Source organism: Ranitomeya variabilis, chromosome 4, assembly GCF_051348905.1.
Source record: "Ranitomeya variabilis isolate aRanVar5 chromosome 4, aRanVar5.hap1, whole genome shotgun sequence".
Lineage (NCBI taxonomy): Eukaryota > Metazoa > Chordata > Amphibia > Anura > Dendrobatidae > Ranitomeya > Ranitomeya variabilis.
The window spans coordinates 635,127,075-635,149,152 of NC_135235.1; the positions used below are offsets into that span (position 1 = coordinate 635,127,075).

The 22,078-nt window shown below is 49.1% G+C and overlaps 3 protein-coding genes across 5 annotated transcripts in view; 2 read left to right on the plus strand and 1 right to left on the minus strand.

The window, feature by feature from the left end:
* The window catches only part of LOC143767208 (uncharacterized), a 521,413-nt gene that overhangs the window by 426,161 nt on the left and 73,174 nt on the right, over positions 1-22,078 (minus strand). The window lies entirely within an intron of this gene.
* The window catches only part of LOC143767238 (uncharacterized), a 388,340-nt gene that overhangs the window by 137,520 nt on the left and 228,742 nt on the right, over positions 1-22,078 (plus strand). The window lies entirely within an intron of this gene.
* The window catches only part of LOC143767206 (zinc finger BED domain-containing protein 6-like), a 59,971-nt gene continuing 42,068 nt past the window's right edge, over positions 4,176-22,078 (plus strand). For 2 of the 3 annotated variants that reach the window (XM_077255341.1, XM_077255343.1), the window contains exons 1-6: positions 4,176-4,309; positions 9,022-9,171; positions 9,301-9,480; positions 9,564-9,687; positions 9,771-9,865; positions 10,687-10,777. In XM_077255341.1, coding sequence (XP_077111456.1) covers positions 9,094-9,171; positions 9,301-9,480; positions 9,564-9,687; positions 9,771-9,865; positions 10,687-10,777 — 568 coding nt within the window. In that variant the 5' untranslated portion in view covers positions 4,176-4,309; positions 9,022-9,093. Of the gene's footprint in view, positions 4,310-9,021; positions 9,172-9,300; positions 9,481-9,563; positions 9,688-9,770; positions 9,866-10,686; positions 10,778-12,551; positions 17,409-22,078 lie in introns of those variants that run through there. The other variant, XM_077255340.1, reaches the window with a different exon arrangement.

The following is a 22,078-nucleotide window of genomic DNA, read 5'->3' on the forward strand; positions in this document are numbered from 1 at the left end:
CTTTCTTTTCTAGAAAGTTTTCACCTGCTGAGCGTAATTATGATGTTGGCAATCGGGAGTTGTTGGCTATGAAGTGGGCATTCGAGGAGTGGCGACATTGGCTTGAAGGAGCCAAGCATCGCGTGGTGGTCTTAACTGATCACAAGAATCTGACTTATCTCGAGTCTGCCAAGTGGTTGAATCCTAGACAGGCTCGTTGGTCGCTGTTTTTCTCCCGTTTCAATTTTGTGGTTTCATACCTTCCGGGTTCTAAGAATGTGAAGGCTGATGCCCTTTCAAGGAGTTTTGTGCCTGATTCCCCTGGAGTTTCTGAGCCGGCTGGTATTCTCAGAGAGGGGGTAATTCTGTCTGCCATCTCCCCTGATTTGCGGCGGGTGCTGCAGGAGTTCCAGGCTGATAGACCTGACCATTGTCCAGCGGAGAAACTGTTTGTCCCTGATAGATGGACTAATAGAGTTATCTCTGAGGTTCATTGTTCGGTGTTGGCTGGTCATCCTGGGATTTTTGGTACCAGAGATTTGGTGGCTAGGTCCTTTTGGTGGCCTTCTTTGTCGCGGGATGTGCGTTCTTTTGTGCAGTCTTGTGGGACTTGTGCTCGGGCTAAGCCCTGCTGTTCTCGTGCCAGTGGGTTACTTTTGCCCTTGCCGGTCCAGAAAAGGCCCTGGACGCATGTTTCCATGGATTTTATTTCAGATCTTCCTGTTTCTCAAAGGATGTCGGTCATCTGGGTGATTTGTGATCGCTTCTCTAAAATGGTCCATTTGGTACCCTTGCCTAAGTTGCCTTCCTCCTCTGATTTGGTTCCATTATTTTTCCAACATGTGGTTCGTTTGCATGGCATTCCGGAGAACATCGTGTCTGATAGAGGCTCCCAGTTTGTTTCAAGGTTTTGGCGGTCCTTTTGTGCTAAGATGGGCATTGATTTGTCTTTTTCTTCGGCTTTCCATCCTCAGACAAATGGCCAAACCGAACGAACCAATCAGACTTTGGAAACATATCTGAGATGCTTTGTTTCTGCGGATCAGGATGATTGGGTGACCTTCTTGCCATTGGCTGAGTCCGCCCTTAATAATCGGGCCAGTTCGGCTACTTTGGTTTCGCCTTTTTTTTGTAATTCTGGTTTTCATCCTCGTCTTTCTTCAGGGCAGGTTGAGCCTTCGGACTGTCCTGGGTTGGATTCTGTGGTGGACAGGTTGCAACAAATTTGGACTCACGTGGTGGACAATTTGACCTTGTCCCAAGAGAAGGCTCAACGTTTCGCTAACCGCCGTCGCCGTGTTGGTCCCCGACTTCGTGTTGGGGACTTGGTTTGGTTATCGTCTCGTTATGTTCCTATGAAGGTTTCTTCTCCTAAGTTTAAGCCTCGTTTCATTGGTCCTTATAAGATTTCTGAAATTCTCAATCCTGTGTCATTTCGTTTGGCCCTTCCTGCTTCTTTTGCCATCCATAATGTGTTCCATAGGTCGTTGCTGCAGAGATATGTGGTGCCTATGGTTCCCTCCGTTGATCCTGCTGCTCCGGTGTTGGTCGAGGGGGAGTTGGAGTATGTGGTGGAGAAGATTTTGGATTCTCGTGTTTCGAGACGGAAACTTCAGTACTTGGTCAAATGGAAGGGCTATGGTCAGGAGGATAATTCCTGGGTTGTTGCCTCTGATGTCCATGCTGCTGATTTAGTTCGTGCCTTTCATTTGGCTCGTCCTGATCGGCCTGGGGGCTCTGGTGAGGGTTCGGTGACCCCTCTTCAAGGGGGGGGTACTGTTGTGAATTCCGTTCTCGAACTCCCTCCTGTGGTCATGAATGGTACTTCGGCGAGTTCTGTCTGTGAACTCCCTCTGGTGGCTGTGAGTGGAGCTACTAGCCATTGAGGTTCTTTCCTCACCTGTTCTCGTTTGCTGCTACTGGCTGCTCTATTTAACTCCACTCAGATCGTTAGTGCATGCCGGCTGTCGATGTCTTATTCCTTTTTCAGATCTCTCTTGGACCTTTCTGTTGACCTGTCTACTCCAGCAGAAGCTAAGTCTCTGATTGTTCATTTGTTGCTCATTGTTTTCTTGCTAAGTTCTAGTCCAGCTTGCTATCATGAAATTGCCTTGCTAGCTGGAAGCTCTGGGGGTGCAGAGTGGCACCACCGCACCGTGAGTCGGTGCGGGGGTCTTTTTGCACACTCTGCGTGTTTTTTGTAGTTTTTTGTGTTGACCGCAAAGTTCCCTTGTCTATCCTCAATCTGTTTAGTTAGACTGGCCTCCTTTGCTAAAACCTATTTCATTCCTGGGTTTGTGATTTCCTCTTAACTCACAGTCAATACTTGTGGGGGGCTGCCTTTACCTTTAGGGAATTTCTCTGAGGCAAGGTGAGGCTGTGTTTCCTTTCTTTAGGGGTAGTAAGCTCTTAGGCTGTGAAGAGGCGTCTAGGCAGAGTCAGGCACGCTCCACGGCTATTTCTAGTGTGTGTGATAGGAGTAGGGTTTGCGGTCAGCAGAGTTCCCACTTCCCCAGAGCTCGTCCCGATTCCGTGATAACTATCAGGTCATTCTGGTGCACCTAACCACCAGGTCCATAACAAGTGGGCAGCCATTTACTGTAATGGTTAGGTTCATTGGGGGGGTCGCGTGAGGTGGGGGAAAGATGATGAATTCTGTTTTGTCCATGTTAAGTTTGAGAAATCTAGTGGAGAAGAAGGATGAAATAGTGGACAGACATTGAGGGATTCTGGTTAGTAGGGAGGTGATATCTGGTCCGGAGATGTAGATCTGTGTGTCATCAGCATAGAGGTGATACTGAAAGCCATGAGATTCTATAAGCTGTCCCAGGCCAAAGGTGTAAATGGAGAAGAGCAGGGGTCCAAGGACTGAACCTTGTGGGACTCCGACAGATAGGGGGCGAGGTGAGGAGGTAGTGTGTGAGTGGGAGACGCTGAATGTCCGGTCTGTTAGGTATGATGAGATCCAGGATAGGGCCAAATCTGTGATGCCAAGGGATGAGAGGGTCTGTAATAATAGGGAATGGTGTCAAAGGCAGCCGACAGGTTGAGGAGGAGGAGGACAGAGTAGTGTCGCTTGCTCTTGGCGGTTAAGAGGTCGTTAGTGACCTTAGGGCAGTTTCAGTGGAATGGTGTGACCGGAAGCCAGATTGTAAGCGGTCAAAGAGGGAGCAAGAAGAGAGATGGGAGGACAGTTCAAGGTAGATGTGTTGTTCCAGTAGTTTGGAGGCATAAGGGATAAGTGATATAGGGCGATAGCTAGATACAGAGGATGGGTCAAGAGAGGGCTTTTTGAGGATAGGTGTGATGGAGGCATGTTTAAAGCTTGAGGGGAAAACACCAGTTGATAGTGATAGGTTGAAGAGATGGGTTAGGGTTGGGATGAAGACTGTGGTGAGGTTTGGGATGAGGTGGGATGGGAGCGGGTCAAGTGCACAGGTGGTGAGATGCGATCTTGAGAGTAGAGTGGAGAGTATATATATATATATGTGTGTGTCTCACTGACATATATATATATATATATATATATATATATATATATATATATATATGTTTTCGTGAATATTTGAGCCCATAGATCCATTGTATGTCCGTTTTGCAAGCCGGCGAGAAAATCTCGCTGTACGGATGGCGTACGGATTACATACGGATCACTATTTTGGAAACATTTCTGTATTACGCATGTAAAATACGGACCGTATTTCCCTACGCTGAGTGTAACTCCGGCCTTGTAGGTGGGGAATGAACATGAAATATATGTAGATAATAGGGGAATAAACACATATCCCATATAAACAGGTGTATATTATATTCCCTGTGCTTTATAGGTGAGGAATGATCATGAAATATATGTAGATAATAGGAGAATGTACACATATTCCATAAAAAAAGGGGTATATTATATTCCGCATGACTTTTGGTCCCAATGGCAACCTTATATGTGCTCATTCTCCTATCATCTACATATATTTCATCTTCATTCCCCATCTATCAAGCCCAGGGAATATAATATATACATATGTGTTCATTTCTTAATTGTCTGCATATATTTCATGTTCATTCCATGGCCAAGATGCATAAGAAATATATAAACCCTCTCAATATTTGTGGACCTATAAATTATGTTCATTCTTTTTATTTTTCTTTTTCATCATTCTTTTAGGATGTCCCCCCCTCAGTCCTCTCCTCTAATGAAGCCTCAGTACAATGCTGTTTCCTGCTATGGGGTTGGGAATTGAATGGAGAAAGCTCCGCCCTTTCCGTGACATTATCCCTCACAGGAGCCACTCCAATCTAGAAACTACAGAGGCTGGAGGAGAAGTCTGCACTGGTGAGCGGTAATGGGGGAGCAGGGACTGTGTGATAGGGGGGACAGGACTCAGTCCTGGGGGGCACCGGGACTCTGCACATTAGGGTACAGCCGGCTCCACATGTAAGAGCTGGAGGGAGAAGTCTGCACTGGTGAGCGGTAATGGGGGGGCAGGGACTGTGTGATAGAGGGGACAGGACTCAGTCCTGGGGGGCACCGGGACTCTGCACATTAGGGTACAGCCGGCTCCACATGTAAGAGCTGAGGGGAGAAGTCTGCACTGGTGAGCGGTAATGGGGGAGCAGGGACTGTGTGATAGAGGGGGCAGGACTCAGTCCTGGGGGGCACCGGGACTCTGCACATTAGGGTACAGCCGGCTCCACATGTAAGAGCTGAGGGGAGAAGTCTGCACTGGTGAGCGGTAATGGGGGGCAGGGACTGTGTGATAGAGGGGACAGGACTCAGTCCTGGGGGGCACCGGGACTCTGCACATTAGGGTACAGCCGGCTCCACATGTAAGAGCTGAGGGGAGAAGTCTGCACTGGTGAGTGGTAATGGGGGAGCAGGGACTGTGTGATAGGGGGGACAGGACTCAGTCCTGGGGGGCACCGGGACTCTGCACATTAGGGTACAGCCGGCTCCACATGTAAGAGCTGGGGGGAGAAGTCTGCACTGGTGAGCGGTAATGGGGGAGCAGGGACTGTGTGATAGAGGGGACAGGACTCAGTCCTGGGGGGCACCGGGACTCTGCACATTAGGGTACAGCCGGCTCCACATGTAAGAGCTGGGGGGAGAAGTCTGCACTGGTGAGCGGTAATGGGGGAGCAGGGACTGTGTGATAGAGGGGACAGGACTCAGTCCTGGGGGGCACCGGGACTGTGCACATTAGGGTACAGCCGGCTCCACATGTAAGAGCTGAGGGGAGAAGTCTGCACTGGTGAGCGGTAATGGGGGGGCAGGGACTGTGTGATAGAGGGGACAGGACTCAGTCCTGGGGGGCACCGGGACTCTGCACATTAGGGTACAGCCGGCTCCACATGTAAGAGCTGAAGGGAGAAGTCTGCACTGGTGAGCGGTAATGGGGGGCAGGGACTGTGTGATAGAGGGGACAGGACTCAGTCCTGGGGGCGCCGGGACTCTGCACATTAGGGTACAGCCGGCTCCACATGTAAGAGCTGAAGGGAGAAGTCTGCACTGGTGAGCGGTAATGGGGGGCAGGGACTGTGTGATAGAGGGGACAGGACTCAGTCCTGGGGGGCACCGGGAATCTGCACATTAAAGTACAGCCTGCTCCACATGTAAGAGCTGAGGGGAGAAGTCTGCACTGGTGAGCGGTAATGGGGGAGCAGGGACTGTGTGATAGGGGGGACAGGACTCAGTCCTGGGGGGCACCGGGACTCTGCACATTAGGGTACAGCCGGCTCCACATGTAAGAGCTGAAGGGAGAAGTCTGCACTGGTGAGCGGTAATGGGGGAGCAGGGACTGTGTGATAGAGGGGACAGGACTCAGTCCTGGGGGGCACCGGGAATCTGCACATTAGGGTACAGCCGGCTCCACATGTAAGAGCTGAAGGGAGAAGTCTGCACTGGTGAGCGGTAATGGGGGAGCAGGGACTGTGTGATAGAGGGGACATAACTCAGTCCTGGGGGGAACCGGGACTCTGCACATTAGGGTACAGCTGGCTCCACATGTAAGAGCTGAAGGGAGAAGTCTGCACTGGTGAGCGGTAATGGGGGAGCAGGGACTGTGTGATAGAGGGGACAGGACTCAGTCCTGGGGGCACCGGGACTCAGCACATTAGGGTACAGCCGGCCCCACATGTAAGAGCTGAAGGGAGAAGTCTGCACTGGTGAGGGGTAATGGGGGACTCTATAGCGACGGGGTCTGTTCCGCAGGACTGGCGCATAGCAAATGTGGTGCCAATATTCAAAAAGGGCTCTAAAAGTGAACCTGGAAATTATAGGCCAGTAAGTCTAACCTCTACTGTTGGTAAAATATTTGAAGGGTTTCTGAAGGATGTTATTCTGGATTATCTCAATGAGAATAACTGTTTAACTCCATATCAGCATGGGTTTATGAGAAATCGCTCATGTCAAACCAATCTAATCAGTTTTTATGAAGAGGTAAGCTATAGGCTAGACCACGGTGAGTCATTGGACGTGGTATATCTCGATTTTTCCAAAGCGTTTGATACCGTGCCGCACAAGAGGTTGGTACACAAAATGAGAATGCTTGGTCTGGGGGAAAATGTGTGTAAATGGGTTAGTAACTGGCTTAGTGATAGAAAGCAGAGGGTGGTTATAAATGGTATAGTCTCTAACTGGGTCGCTGTGACCAGTGGGGTACCGCAGGGGTCGGTATTGGGACCTGTTCTCTTCAACATATTCATTAATGATCTGGTAGAAGGTTTTCACAGTAAAATATTGATATTTGCAGATGATACAAAACTATGTAAAGCAGTTAATACAAGAGAAGATAGTATTCTGCTACAGATGGATCTGGATAAGTTGGAAACTTGGGCTGAAAGGTGGCAGATGAGGTTTAACAATGATAAATGTAAGGTTATACACATGGGAAGAAGGAATCAATATCACCATTACACACTGAACGGGAAACCACTGGGTAAATCTGACAGGGAGAAGGACTTGGGGATCCTAGTTAATGATAAACTTACCTGGAGCAGCCAGTGCCAGGCAGCAGCTGCCAAGGCAAACAGGATCATGGGGTGCATTAAAAGAGGTCTGGATACACATGATGAGAGCATTATACTGCCTCTGTACAAATCCCTAGTTAGACCGCACATGGAGTACTGTGTCCAGTTTTGGGCACCGGTGCTCAGGAAGGATATAATGGAACTAGAGAGAGTACAAAGGAGGGCAACAAAGTTAATAAAGGGGATGGGAGAACTACAATACCCAGATAGATTAGCGAAATTAGGATTATTTAGTCTAGAAAAAAGACGACTGAGGGGCGATCTAATAACCATGTATAAGTATATAAGGGGACAATACAAATATCTCGCTGAGGATCTGTTTATACCAAGGAAGGTGACGGGCACAAGGGGGCATTCTTTGCGTCTGGAGGAGAGAAGGTTTTTCCACCAACATAGAAGAGGATTCTTTACTGTTAGGGCAGTGAGAATCTGGAATTGCTTGCCTGAGGAGGTGGTGATGGCGAACTCAGTCGAGGGGTTCAAGAGAGGCCTGGATGTCTTCCTGGAGCAGAACAATATTGTATCATACAATTATTAGGTTCTGTAGAAGGATGTAGATCTGGGGATTTATTATGATGGAATATAGGAATATAGGCTGAACTGGATGGACAAATGTCTTTTTTCGGCCTTACTAACTATGTTACTATGTTACTATGGACTGTGTGATAGAGGGGACAGGACTCAGTCCTGGGGGGCACCGGGACTCTGCACATTAGGGTACAGCCGGCTCCACATGTAAGAGCTGAAGAGAGAAGTCTGCACTGGTGAGCGGTAATGGGGGAGCAGGGACGGTGTGATAGAGGGGACAGGACTCAGTCTTGGGGGGCACCGGGACTCTGCACATTAGGGTACAGCCGGCTCCACATGTAAGAGCTGAAGAGAGAAGTCTGCACTGGTGAGCGGTAATGGGGGAGCAGGGACTGTGTGATAGAGGGGACAGGACTCAGTCCTGGGGGGCACCGGGACTCTGCACATTAGGGTACAGCCGGCTCCACATGCAAGAGCTGAAGGGAGAAGTCTGCACTGGTGAGCGGTAATGGGGGAGCAGGGACTGTGTGATAGAGGGGACAGGACTCAGTCCTGGGGGGCACCGGGACTCTGCACATTAGGGTACAGCCGGCTCCACATGTAAGAGCTGAAGGGAGAAGTCTGCACTGGTGAGCGGTAATGGGGGAGCAGGGACTGTGTGATAGAGGGGACAGGACTCAGTCCTGGGGGGCACCGGGACTCTGCACATTAGGGTACAGCCGGCTCCACATGTAAGTGCTGAAGGGAGAAGTCTGCACTGGTGAGCGGTAATGGGGGAGCAGGGACTGTGTGATAGAGGGGACAGGACTCAGTCCTGGGGGGCACCGGGACTCTGCACATTAGGGTACAGCCGGCTCCTCATGTAAGAGCTGGGAGATACAAATCCTAGTGGAGAAAATGACCGGATCATATTACCCACTAGGATTCAGTCACAGCCATATATCTAGTGTGTGGCTCTGCAGGTGCAGATTCCTCATTACTGGGTGCAGGGGACATTAACACTTTCACTACTGAGTCTATGATAAATCTCTGTACGTGACTGAGGCTACATATTTTTGCTGCATCCAAAACGCTGCATTCTAAGCAAGCTATTAAATCTGCATGTTCTTAGTGAACCTATGCAGATTTAACAAATCAAATGACTGGCTAAGGGGGAAACTACACAGTGGAGACAAGCGTTTCCCATGCTGAAATTAACGTGCTGCGGCCCGTAATACAGAACCGCGGGTGAGTTTACTCAGCATTAAATAGAAGCATAATGCGCATGGGATTTCTATAAATCTCATCCTTTGTGATTCTAACTTAGAACGCAGCATTTTGGATGCAGCTATTTCTGATCGTGGTGCACGCAGCCTAATTGGACTGTGTGTTATACTGGGGGCAGGACGGGGCCATGACTGGATGTAGTGATCATGTGACGCCGGTAACAGCTCCGGAGATTTCTTACATGGGATCTTTATGATGTCACATTGTCATCTTCTCCCCATTCAGGTCTCGGATATATCGGATCCTCTCAGTGGAGATCTTCTATATAAGAGAATTCTCCTGAGTGACTCTACAAGGATGGCTAGGGACAGGGACAAGATGGCGGAGAGGATATTACACCTCACCCTAGAGATCCTCTTCCGGCTTACTGGAGAGGTGAGAGATTCTGATGACGTCACATTACTTCATTCTTATCTATGGGAATAACAGATGGACAGAACTGGAGAGGTGAGGACTCTGGAAATGTCTGTAGTGAGATTTATTAATGTGTCTCTCCATAACCAGGATTACACAGTAGTGAAGAAGACCTCTAGTGAGCGCTGCCAGGACCCTGTGTCTGAGGGATGGGGAAGACCCCTGAGCCCAATCACGGGGCCTCCACCTCACCCCCTGATACACGATGACATCAATGACCAGAAGATCCTAGAACTTGCCTACAAGATGATTGAGCTGCTGACTGGAGAGGTGACACTGCTGGGAATGCTGGGACATTATACAGTAATGTTATGGAGGGATCGGGGGGATGATGGTATCATTATATGTGTCAGGTTCCTATAAGGTGTCAGGATGTCGCCGTCTATTTCTCCATGGAGGAGTGGGAGTATTTAGAAGGACACAAAGATCTGTACAAGGACATTATGATGGAGGTTCCCCAGCCCCTCACATCACCAGGTAATAGACAGGACTAAATACACACGGCCTATAATTATCTGTATGTAAAGAATGAATTAAGTCCCTGTATGTGTTTCTTCCAGTTCTATCCAGTAGGAGGACAACACCAGAGAGATTTCCTGGTCTTCTTCCAAAGGACTGTAAACAAGAAGTTCCCAATGTTCCTCAGGATCATCAGGTAGATGGAGAGAACGTGTCATGAGATCTCCCCTATGAGCTGTGGACAGCTGTGAAGGTCTTGTGCTCAGTTTTGTTTTATCCACCAGTATTATACACTGAATGGACAATGTAATAGAAACACACTTCACACCCCCACTTGAAACTTATTATGACTGGAGAGTGCAGTGTAAATTTGGTTGATCCGTTTTCAAAATTAGAGCATTGAGGAATCTGAAATACTTCGAACACTGTCACAGCACAATTAAAGCAACCCTATGAAGTTGTTTTTGCATGCAGTGATGTGAAGAGTATAGACTGGTGTCATCAATTAGAAATATCCAGTGATATTGGATCCCATGGAAGGTAAACGTATCAATTAAAATGTGAACAATAGTTCTGAGAACATGTTGTGCTTTTATATACACTACAGCTGAATACCGCGCTAGTGTTCAACTAATGTGCAGGAATGTAGCCATCTTTACTTAGTATAGATGGGCAATAGCAGCAGGAGACCAGTTCCAGGGTCAGTGTTGACCAACAGTAGGGAAATTAGAATTTTTTGGCACATTCTGGGTTCTCTGATACCAGTGGATAGATGTTTTCTGTAACTCTCCCCTGTCCAGCTTCAGGGCTCGGCTGGCCCTCTGTAACTCTTCCCTCAATGCCCTACTAGATGGGGGACTTTATTTAATGCGACCATTCAGTGTATACTTTATACCTGGTGGGGATGACCGGACAAAGCTGATCATAGACATTACATGATTGTGATCTTTTCTGTTTTTCTACATAATTTCTTACCACTTCTCCATCTGTCTGTGACTTTTACAATCTTTATTTCAGTGTGAAGATCTGCCCCATATTAATACTACAGAGACATATGTGAGGGAAGATGAGAGGTGTAAAGAGGAGTTTCCTACAGATAACCACACAGGTGAGTAGTGACCACTAGTGTTGAGTATTCCGATACCGCAAGTATCGGGTATCGGCCGATATTTGCGGTATCGGAATTCCGATACCGAGTTCCGATATTTTCCGTATACCGGAATCGGAAGTTCCCAGACGCTGTATTCTGACTGAGGGCCAGTTTAGAGATAGCGATTTGCTTCATTGTGCTTTACCCAGGCTAATTTAGCAACCGCTGTGTGAGAACCTTGCTTTTGCCTTGCAGCGCTGTTCACAGCTGTCTGCAAGGTCTCTGTGTGTGTGAGTGCAGCTCACTCTGTAGTCTGTGTGCAGCCACAGCCGGTTGTATTCAGCTCAGGGTGCTTCACTGCCTCATACTGTTCTATCCATTGTCCTTTTTTGCTATTAGTGCAGTCTGCTGCACTGTTTTTTCAAATACTTCCTATTAGTGGCTTTCCATCCGTATCCAGCTAAATTGTGGAAAAACACTACTGTTGTGAATTCTGCTTTTGGGCTCCCTCCGGTGGTTGTAGGTGGTAATGCAGTTGTCCCTGGGTTGCAGTCCTGGTCAGGTGTATCTGCTGATTGCAGTTCTGACTGGGGTATTTAGGCGTGCAGGATTCATTAGTCCTTGCCAGTTGTCCATGGTTTTGGGAGGTGTTGTCCTTGCTTGGTTCCTTCTGCCTTGCTGCCAAATCTGCAAAGATAAGTGTTTGGTTTTGTTTTTTTGTGGCACACATGCTGTGTGCTTAATACTTCAGTGCTATTCATTGTTTTTTGTCCAGCTTAGATTGTGTTAGTATTTTCTCAGTCTTGTTGGATTCTCAGGAGTTGCAGATATACATTCCATGTCTTTAGTTAGATTGTGGAACTTTTTGTATTATCTGCAGTGGATATTTTTGGAAGGGTTTTAATACTGACCGCTTAGTATTCTGTCCTATCTTTCCCTATTTAGCTAGAGTGGCCTCTTTTGCTGAATTCTGTTTTCTGCCTGCGTGTGTCTTTCCTCTCCTACTCACAGTCAATATTCGTGGGGGGCTGCCTATCCTTTGGGGTTCTACTCTGAGGCAAGTTAGTATTCCTAGTTCCATCTATAGGGGTATTTAGTCCTCCGGCTGTGTCGAGGTGTCTAGGGTTTGTTAGGCACACCCCACGGCTACTTCTAGTTGCGGTGTTAGTTCAGGGTTTGCTGTCAGTACAGGTTCCATTTACTCCAGAGAAAGTTTCATGCGGCTCCAAAGTCACCGGATCATAACACACTACATAGGATAACATAGAGGAGGTTTTTTTGGCCTTGCAGTGCCGTTTACGGCTGTCTGCACGGTCTCCGTGTGAGTGCACATCGCTCTGCAGTCTGTGTGCAGCCACAGCCGGTTGTATTCAGCTCAGGGTGTGTCACTGCCTCATACCGTTCTATCCATTGTCCTTTTTTGCTATTAGTGCAGCCTGCTGCACATTTATTCAAATATTTCCTATTAGTGGCTTTCCACCCGTATCCAGCTAATTTGTGGAAAAACACTACATAGGATTACATAGAGGAGCTTTTTTTGGCCTTGCAGCGCCGTTTACGGCTGTCTGCACGGTCTCTGTTTGAGTGCAGGTCATTCTGTAGTTAGTTCTTAAAAAAAAAAAATTATTAATAAAGTTCACCAAACACACCACTTTACAGTTGTGTAGGCCACATTAGCTCATATTAAAGTCTAGTCCACACTTTAGAAAATTAGTGTTTCTTATACCTGTTAGGAGCTGTTCAGGAATAAGCACACTAAGCCCTTAGTACTTTTCTGCTTATCTTTTATCAGTCAACCAAGAAGAAGAAGGCAGGAAGGCACGTGGGCGCGGAGCAGGGAGAGGACGTGGGGATTCTGTGCCTGCTGCGGGCACCGGTGACTCATCACCCAGTTTCAGCAGGGAACAGTCCTTCATGCGCAGCTTTGTAGGAGATCGCTGTACACCGCTGCTGCTTGAAGAACAAATTGAAGCCATTGTCGGATGGATGGCAGCTAATGCATCGACTTCAATTAGTGCCACATCCTCTCAGGCACAGAGCACTGGAGAGCACCCATCTGTCTCTTCACCACCTGCCAAATTGCCCAGGCAGTCAGAGAGCCCAGGACAGGAGCCATCTCTACTTCTGTTCTCTGAATCTCTTAGCTTGGAAACAGGGGGCCAGCCAAGCAGCATTGGAGAAATGGAAGAAGAGGCAGTGTGCAGTGATGCCCAACAGCTTTGTCTCTGTGACTCTGAAGAGGCGGGTGGGCCAGTGCCTCCGGTCACCACACCGCAGTACGCATCTGATGATGAGACTCAGGTGCCACTTTCTGGTGCGTACTGTGCTGCCGAGACTACCCAGGAGGAGCAGTTGGTGGCAGAGGGTAGTGTAGATGATGAGGTCCTTGACCCTCCGTGGCATGAGGTACAGGAAGGTGGTGGGAGCAGCTCTGAGGAAGAGATTCCCCGAACGGGCCAAAGAGGGAGGGGGAAGACTGTGGAGCCTGTAGCCTCCACTTCGGCACCCGTTAGGAGCATGCCTCTTCCAAAAGCCAAAAAGGGTGCTCCCAAGACTTGCAGTGCCTGGTCCTTTTTTGACACAGTTGCAGATGACATTTGCTTAGTCAAATGCAAGGTGTGTCATCAGAAAGTCAAAAGAGGGAGAAATGTCAGCAACCTCAATACCTCAAACATGTGGAAACATGTGCGGACCAAGCACGCGGTGGAGTTACAAAAACACACCGAAGACCTAGGCCAACCAACAGCGGCACCTACCACCTCTTCAGCTGGTGCTGTTGCCTCTTCCTCCAGCTCACACACAGCTGGTTCGGCTTCCTCCCAGGATCGCCATGGAAGAAGCTCTGGCACTGTTGTCCAGAGACCCACAGTAATTCCACCCGCAGCACCACGTTCCCAGTCATCCTCACACTTCCAGGCCAGTCTACAGCCATCGGTAGCACAGGCATGGGAGAAAAGGCGGCCATTCTCGGCAAACCACCCTCGAGCACAGGCTCTGAATGCTGGCATTGCAAAACTGCTGTCCCTTGAAATGCTGTCATTCAGGCTGGTGGAGACTGACAGCTTCCGTAACTTGATGGCATTGGCAATCCCACAGTACAATGTGCCCAGCCGCTTTTATTTCAGCAGGCAAGCCGTCCCTGCTCTGCACAAGCATGTGGAGGGACACATAAAACACGCGCTACTGAACGCCGTCAGTAGCAAGGTCCACCTCACCACCGATGCATGGACCAGTCACCATGGACAGGGGCGATACCTTTCCCTCACTGCCCATTGGGTTAATGTTGTTGAGCCAGGTACAGATCATGCGAGTGGCGCAGGACGTGTCCTGTCCACTCCAAGGACTGCAGGAATCCAGTCTGTACGCATTGACTCCTCCTCATACACAAGTTCCTCAGATTCATCGCTGCAGGAGCCGTCACAGTCCACCTCCACATGGACCCGTGAACGTTTACCTGTTACGACAGACATGAGCTCAGCCGTGGCCAAACGTCAACAGGCTGTCTTGAAATTAATTTATTTGGGGAATCGAAGCCACACAGCGCAGGAGCTCTGGAATGCCATCAAGCAGGAGAGCGACGTGTGGTTTGTGCCAGCGAATCTCCAGCCTGGCATGGTAGTGTGTGACAATGGCCGAAATCTGGTGGCAGCTCTGGCTCTAGGCAACCTCACTCACATCCCATGCCTGGCACATGTGCTCAACTTGGTCGTGCAGAGTTTTTTGAGGGACTATCCGGATCTTGATGCACTGCTGCACAAGGTCCGCCTAGAGTGTGCTCACTTGCGGCGTTCCAGCATAGCAAGATCGAGCATTGCAGCTCTGCAGCGCCGATTCCGTCTTCCGGAACATCGCATCATATGTGACCTACCCACCAGGTGGAATTCAACGTTACATATGTTGGAGCGGTTGTGTGAGCAGCAGCCAGCAGTAATGGAGTACCAGCTGCATCAGGCGCAAAGAAGTCGCACTCCGCGCCGTTCAGACTTCACAACCACTGAGTGGGCCACTATGAAGGACGTCTGCCAGGTTTTGCGTTCCTTCGAGGATTCCACGTGGATGGCGAGTGCAGATGATGCACTAGTCAGCATGACTGTCCCCCTTATCTGCCTGCTTCAACAAACACTGCAAGCGCTAAGGGATGATGTTGTGGAAGAGGTGGAGGATGAGGAGTCACCAATTCCATTAGCTTCTGGACAGTCAGCGCTACATGGTTCCTCACAAAGGCTTAGGCAGGGGACACTTTGTGAGGAGGATGAGGAGGAGTCAATGGAGGAGGAAGACATCGGTCCAGAGGAGGGAGTTACACAATTCTCCAGTAGTCAGTGTGTAGAGCGAGGGTGGGGTGATGCTGAGCGTGCAGAGATCACGCCTCAAGTAGGGGACGGCGTTTCTTGGCCAGTTGGCAGTCTGCAGCACATGGCTGATTACATGCTGCAGTGCCTGAGAAACGACCGCTGCATCGCCCACATTCTCAACACGGCTGATTATTGGGTGTACACCCTCCTAGATCCTCGCTACCGGGACAACTTACAAAGCCTCATAACACCGTTAAACCGGGAGCGTAAAATGCGGGAGTACCAAGACACACTGGTGAATTCCATCATATTCTCCAGTCCAAGTGAGAGCAGAGCTGCTAGTGCTTTACAAAGCAGCTCAGTGCGCAGAGGCAGTGGAGGAAGCTCTGCACACAGAGGGAGCAGAATCAGTACCTCAGCACAAGGCAAGACCGGTATGGCCCAACTGTGGCACAGTTTTGTCTGCCCGCCACACATGTCTACACCATCACAGACGGCTCCAGTCAGCAGGAGGCAACGTTTCAGTCAGATGGTGACAGACTACATGTCTTGCCCTCTTACTGTACTCCCAGACGGCTCTTCCCCCTTCAAATTTTGGGTCTCTAAGCTGGATACATGGCCAGAGCTAAGCCAGTATGCATTGGAGGTGCTGGCTTGCCCTGCTGCAAGTGTATTATCGGAACGCGTCTTTAGTGCCGCAGGTGGTGTACTAACAGACCGTCGCATGCGACTATCCTCCGATAACGTTGACCGGCTTACTTTTCTGAAAATGAACAAGGCCTGGATCTCGCAGGAATTTGCCACTCCTTTTCCAGATTAAATAATTGGTTTGCTACAGTATCCAGGTCTCCTGTTGCGTTCATGTTTCTACCACCTAAACTGTAATCCCTGGGCTCCAACACCGCCAGTTGAGGCTCAGAGTGCAGGCTGCACAGTCAAAACATATGACCCAGTGTTATTGGGTTTCAGTAACGTCAGCTGATCCCCAGCTGTGTAGCCGGCAATGTGTCCCGCGACCGCCACGCTGACACAACAACTGAAATTTAAGGGAACCTGTCCTCCCCCTGCGTTTGTTACTGAAAGAGCCACCTTGTGCAGCAGTAATGCTGCACAAGGAAAAGGTAGCTCTTTTAGTTTAGTGTTGTGAATTCTGCTCTTGGGCTCTCTCCGGTGGTTATAAGTGGTACTGCTGCTCCTTTGGATTTCAGTAGTCATCAGGTGCTTCCACTTATTACCAATTCTGACTGGGCTATTTAGTCTGGCTAGATCCTTTAGTTAGTGCCAGTTGTCCATTGTTTCTTGGTGGATTCACATCTCTGCCTGGATTCTCCTGCTATTCTGTCCAAATCATCAATGATAAGTCCTGGCTTTGTTTTTGCAGTCCACATGCTGTGGACTTTATAGTTCAGTGCATTTCTATGTTTTTTCTTGTCCAGCTTTGTCTGTGTAAGGATTTATTCAGCCAAGCTGGAAGCTCTGGAGAAGCAGATTTACCCTCCATACCTTTAGTTAGGTGTGGAGATTTTTGTATTCTCTGTGGTGGATATTTTCTAGTATTTTAATACTGACCGCACAGTACTCTGTCCTGTCCTTTCTATTTAGCTAGAGTGGTCTCCTTTGCTAAATCCTGGTTTCAGTCTGTGTATGTTATTTCCCTCTCCTCTCACAGTCAATATTTGTGGGGGGCTGTCTATCCTTTGGGGATTTTCTCTGAGGCAAGATGCTTTTCCTGTTTCTATCTTTAGGGGTATCTAGTCCTCCGGCTGTGTCAAGGTGTCTAGGCCGTGTTAGGTACATCCCACGGCTACTTCTAGTTGTTGTGTTAAGTTCAGGGTCTGCGGTCAGTACAGGTACCACCTCCTCCAGAGCACGTCTCATGCTGCTCCTAAGCCATCAGATCATAACAGTTTAGCTCCTTGCACACGCAGAACTTAACACTTATAAAATGTGTCCCCTGAAACTGTGAGACCGTCCCGGAGGTGGGACTTTCCTTCGTAATGGGATGCAGCACAGCCATCATTCCTACCCCCTTGGTGCCGTGTGCCGCCTCCTCAGCGTTGTTTGAATCTGTCCCGGAGCCTGCGCTGGTATGTTATCCCTTGGTCATGCGCACTTAGCGCTGCCCGTCTTCTGACATCATTTGGTGTCAGGCTGGCTGCGCCTGTGCGTCCGCGCTGCCCGAGATCCCGCCTTGCAGTGTCTTCTGATTTAATCACACTGCGTGCCTGGGATCCATGGGCATGTGCAGTGCATATCTTCACCTCAGGCTCTCACTCATCTCCCTCCGCCTTGTTCAGACTGTGCACCGTCAGCTGATCCCTAATAGCATGCCACGGCCGTGACGCCGCACAGTCTGAAGAAGCCGGAAGGAGGGGAGTGAGAGGCGAGGATATGCACTGCGCATGCCCATGGATCCCAGGCCCGCAGTGGGATTACATTAGACGACACTGCGAGGTGGGATCTCGGGCAGCAACTGGCGGTGTTGAAGCCCAGGGACAGCAGGAGTAGCAGGTTGGAGGTATTGCCGCAACACAGTAGGAGAGCAGCTGGCGTTACTGAACCCCAATAACAGAGGAGCGACTGTTAACCGTGCAGACAGCACTTCCGGGCAGCAACTGGCGGTGTTGAAGCCCAGGGACAGCAGGAGGAGCAGGCTGGAGGTATTGCCGCAACACAGCAGGGGAGCAGCTGGCGTTACTGAACCCCAATAACACGGCAGCAAGTGTTGACTGTGCAGACAGCACTTCCGGGCAGCAACTGGCGGTTTTGAAGCCCAGGGACAGCAGGAGGAGCAGAGGAACAGAGTGTAGGCCGAAGCCTGATTGGAGCAAGTTGAAAGGGAACCTTTAACCCCCCCCCCCCCCCAAGGCGTTTGTTACTGAAAGAGCCATCTTGTGCAGCACTAAGGATTCAAAAGGAAAAGGTGGCTCTTTTAATTATGCTGAAAACTAAGTAATGGCACTGGCGCTTACCACCGTGGAGAAAAAGGGAGGAGGAGAAGAGAAGTCCAGGAGCAGCTGGCGATTAGAACAGGTTCTGTGCGGGAACAAAGACGTCTACAGATTAGAATCAAAGAACATCTGGATAACATTAGAAAGGGTTTCATGGGTCACCCATTGTCACAACACTTTTCGGAGAGGCACAACCACTCTTGCCATGGAATTTTCTTTTGTGGCATCCAGGAGGTCCCGCCAAACCCTAGAGGTGGGGACTTCCTAAAGGCTATGTCACGAATTGAATCCAAATGGATATATACGCTAGATAGTCTGGCTCCGAATGGCCTAAACCAGGAGATTGAGCTTTATGCATTCTAAAACGTCCAGGCACTTGCCCCACTGTTTTTTACACGCATTAATATTCAGTGGCACATATGCCTTGCCTGTTCTAATTTAACCCTGCTTTTCTTGAATGCATTTTTATATATATTTTTTAATATATATTTTTTACATATTGTATAATTATATATTTTTACTATTTTAGATTTTCTATATGCTTATACACGCATAGCTTTCGTAGTGTACTCCACATGGTACATTTTATATCTTATATTCAATTCCATTTATTTTGTGTGTTTTATATTTTACTTGTTAATTAATAAAATTAGGTTTTAATTATATTTATCTTTTCACCCGTACCCATTGTTTACATATTAATAGTCCACCACCTTACTCATTCAAATGTGTTCAAAGGTGCTCTATATACATCAAGCAACAAGCATAGGCCCACCATCTAGTTCACTATTTACCCGTTCTAACACGGTTTCTCCTTATTAAAGCACACTCAATTAAACTCCCTAGTCCGCTATTGATTTATAATCAAGCGTTCCACAGTTCCACTTCATTATTCTTTTATCTAAACAAGCACCAATTAATCAAGCACATAGGTGCAATGAGCAACCTCAGGTATATAAGAAGGTGGGCAGCCGGTTGGGAAGTCAGCCCTGATGAAGAGAGGAGATACCTCTCGAAACGCGTTGGTTAATTGCCGTATCTGAGCCTCCGTCCCCGCTCATCTGTGACGTCACATTTTAGCTTCGCACCCTTCGCGCGCCGCATCCCAGCGCTGCTCACGGCTGGAGCACGCGGGCAGCGGGCGCCTTCCATCCACTCCTGAGGCCTCAGTTATAGCGCCGTGCGCACTTACCATTCTTGCTCCCAGGCATTCACTCCAGAGCTCATTACTACAGCTCGGTTCCATTTACCATTTGGTGGGTTCCACGCAGCCCTCCTCCCTGCCTACAACTTTGCAAGTAAGTGTGCCTTCTTACCAACGATTCAGAGCAAGCCACAGTGAGGGCACAAATACCTGATTATCTCCCAGGGTACCCTTAAAACTATACCTTATATGTGTTTGCCTCAAAACAGCATCGATAACAAGGTATTGGTCTTTACACTAACGGCAACTCCTACAGCGCCATTCTGGCACAGCTCCAGTGGTCTACTTATCCTCAAATTAACTATCTTTTTAGGGGCCCTAAAGTGTACTACACTAGTTAGCACCTGTAAGTACATCCCTATACCCTATGAACACCATATATATTCAGTTATCCATTTTCAATTATCTGAATCACTATTTCAGTTCTCCCGACAGCTACAGCAGCAAGCAGTATCCTTTAAATCGATCCACGCATACCAGACCACTCTTTAGCAAATAAGTGAGTATCCGAATATCACCACTATTATTATTATTATTATTTTTTTTTTTTTTTCTTGCGATTAATCACCCTGCTACAAGCTCATACAGTCCAGCTAGCGCGGCGTTTACTCCACTTTTCTTTTAATTATGCTCCTTGCAAACACAGAACTAAACACTTATAAAATGTGTCCCCTGATACCGTGAGACCGTCCCGGAGGTGGGACTTTCCTTCATAATGGGACACAGCACAGCCGTCATTCCTACCCCCTTGGTGCCGTGCGCCGCCTCCTCAGCGTTGTTTGAATCTGTCCCGGAGCCTGCGCTGTAATGTTATCCCTTGGCCATACGCAGGTAGCGCTGCCCGTCTTCTGACATCATTTGTAGTTAGGCTGGCTGCGCCTGTGCGGACGCGCTGCCCAAGATCACACGCCTCAGTGTCTTATTTATTGTCACTGCGGGGCTGGGTTTCATGGGCATGCGCTGTGCATATCTTCGTCTCTCACTCCTCTCCTTCCGCCTTCTTCAGACTGTGCGGCTTCACGGCCGTGGCATGCAATAAGGGATCAGCTGACGCAGCACAGTCTGAAGCAGGCGTAAGGACATGAGTGATAGGCACCAATATTTACTGCGCAAGGCCATGAATCCCAGCCCCGCTGTGTGAATAAATCAGAAGACACTGCGGGGTTGGGATTCATGGGCATGCGTTGTGCATATCTTCGCCTTTCACTCCTCTCCTTCCGTCTTCTTCAGACTGTGCGGCTTCACGGCCGTGGCATGCGATAAGGGATCAGCTGACGCCGCACAGTCTGAAGCAGGCTTAAGGACATGAGTGATAGGCGCCGATATTTACTGCGCAAGGCTATGAATCCCAGCCCCGCAGTGTGAATAAATCAGAAGACACTGCGGGGCTGGGATTCATGGCCTTGTGCAGTAACAGCGCATGGCCAAGGGATAACACAACCGTGCAGAATCAGGAACACAAAAAAAGCAACACTCAGGAGGCAGCGCCCAGCACCAAGGGGGTATGTTTTACAGATGTGCTTCGTCTCATTACGAAGGAAAGTCCCGCCTCCGAGACGGTTTCACGGTATGAGGGGAAAAATGTTATAAGTGTTTCATTCAGCGTGTGTAAAGAACATAATTAAAAGAGCCACCTTTTCCTTGTGCAGCATTACTGCTGCACAAGGTGGCTCTTCTAGTTACTAACGCCTGGGGGGTTTAAGGGTTCCCTTTCAATTTGCTCCAATTAGGCTTCGGCCTACACTCTGCTCCTCCTGCTGACCCTGGGCTCTAACACCGCCAGTTGGTGCCCGGAAGTGCTGGCTGCACAGAGAAAAACACCCGCCAATGTGTCAGTGGGGTTCAGCAACGCCAGCTGTTCCCCTGCTGTGTAGCCGGCAACGTGTCCTGCAAACGCCACGCAGACACAAAGCTGCCTCCAGTGCAGGCTTCGGCCTACACTCTGCTCCTCCTTGATTCCCTGGGCTCTAACAACACCAGTTGGTGCCTGGAAGTGCTGGCTGCACAGAGAAAAACACCAGCCACTGTGTCAGTGGGGTTCAGCAACGCCAGCTGTTCCCCTGTTGTGTAGCCGGCAACGTGTCCTGCAAACGCCACGCAGACACAAAGCTGCCTCCAGTTCAGGCTTCGGCCTACACTCTGCTCCTCCTTGATTCCCTGGGCTCTAACAACACCAGTTGATGCCTGGAAGTGCTGGCTGCACAGAGAAAAACACCCGCCAATGTGTCAGTGGGGTTCAGCAACGCCAGCTGTTCATCTGCTGTGTAGCCGGCAAACAGTCCTGCAAATGCCCCGCAGACACAACAGACACTAAGCTGCCTCCAGTGCAGGCTTCGGCCTACACTCTGCTCCCCCTGCTGACCCTTTGCTCCAACACCGCTAGTTGGGGCTCTAGGAAGACAATCTTGAATAGGTCCCCATCCTGGTTCCAGTACCATCAGCTGGTTCCGGGCAGAGCCTTTGGCTTAGGTGCCTCCTTCTGGGTATCCGAGTTCCACCAACGTCAGGTGGTCCTTGGTAGTGCTTTCTGGCACGGGTACCTCCTGCTTAGTAACTGGGTTCTAGTAACGTCAGCTGGTCCTCGGTAGTTCCATTGGCTCTTGGACCTTCGGGTAGCCATCCGAGTTCCAGTTCTATCAGCTGGTTCTCGGCATTTTCTCAGCCTTCTTGTACCTTCTGCTACATTTCCAAGTTCAAGACCCTAAAGACGATGACACGGAAGACCGAGAAGCAGAAGAACAAGAGGCTGCAGAACAAAGAGCAGAAGAACATTAAGCATAAGACTAAACATCAGAGCAAAAGATATTATCTAAATTATAAGCAGAAGACTAAGCAGTGTATGGGGGTGAATCCGTTCCTCCTCGTGGTG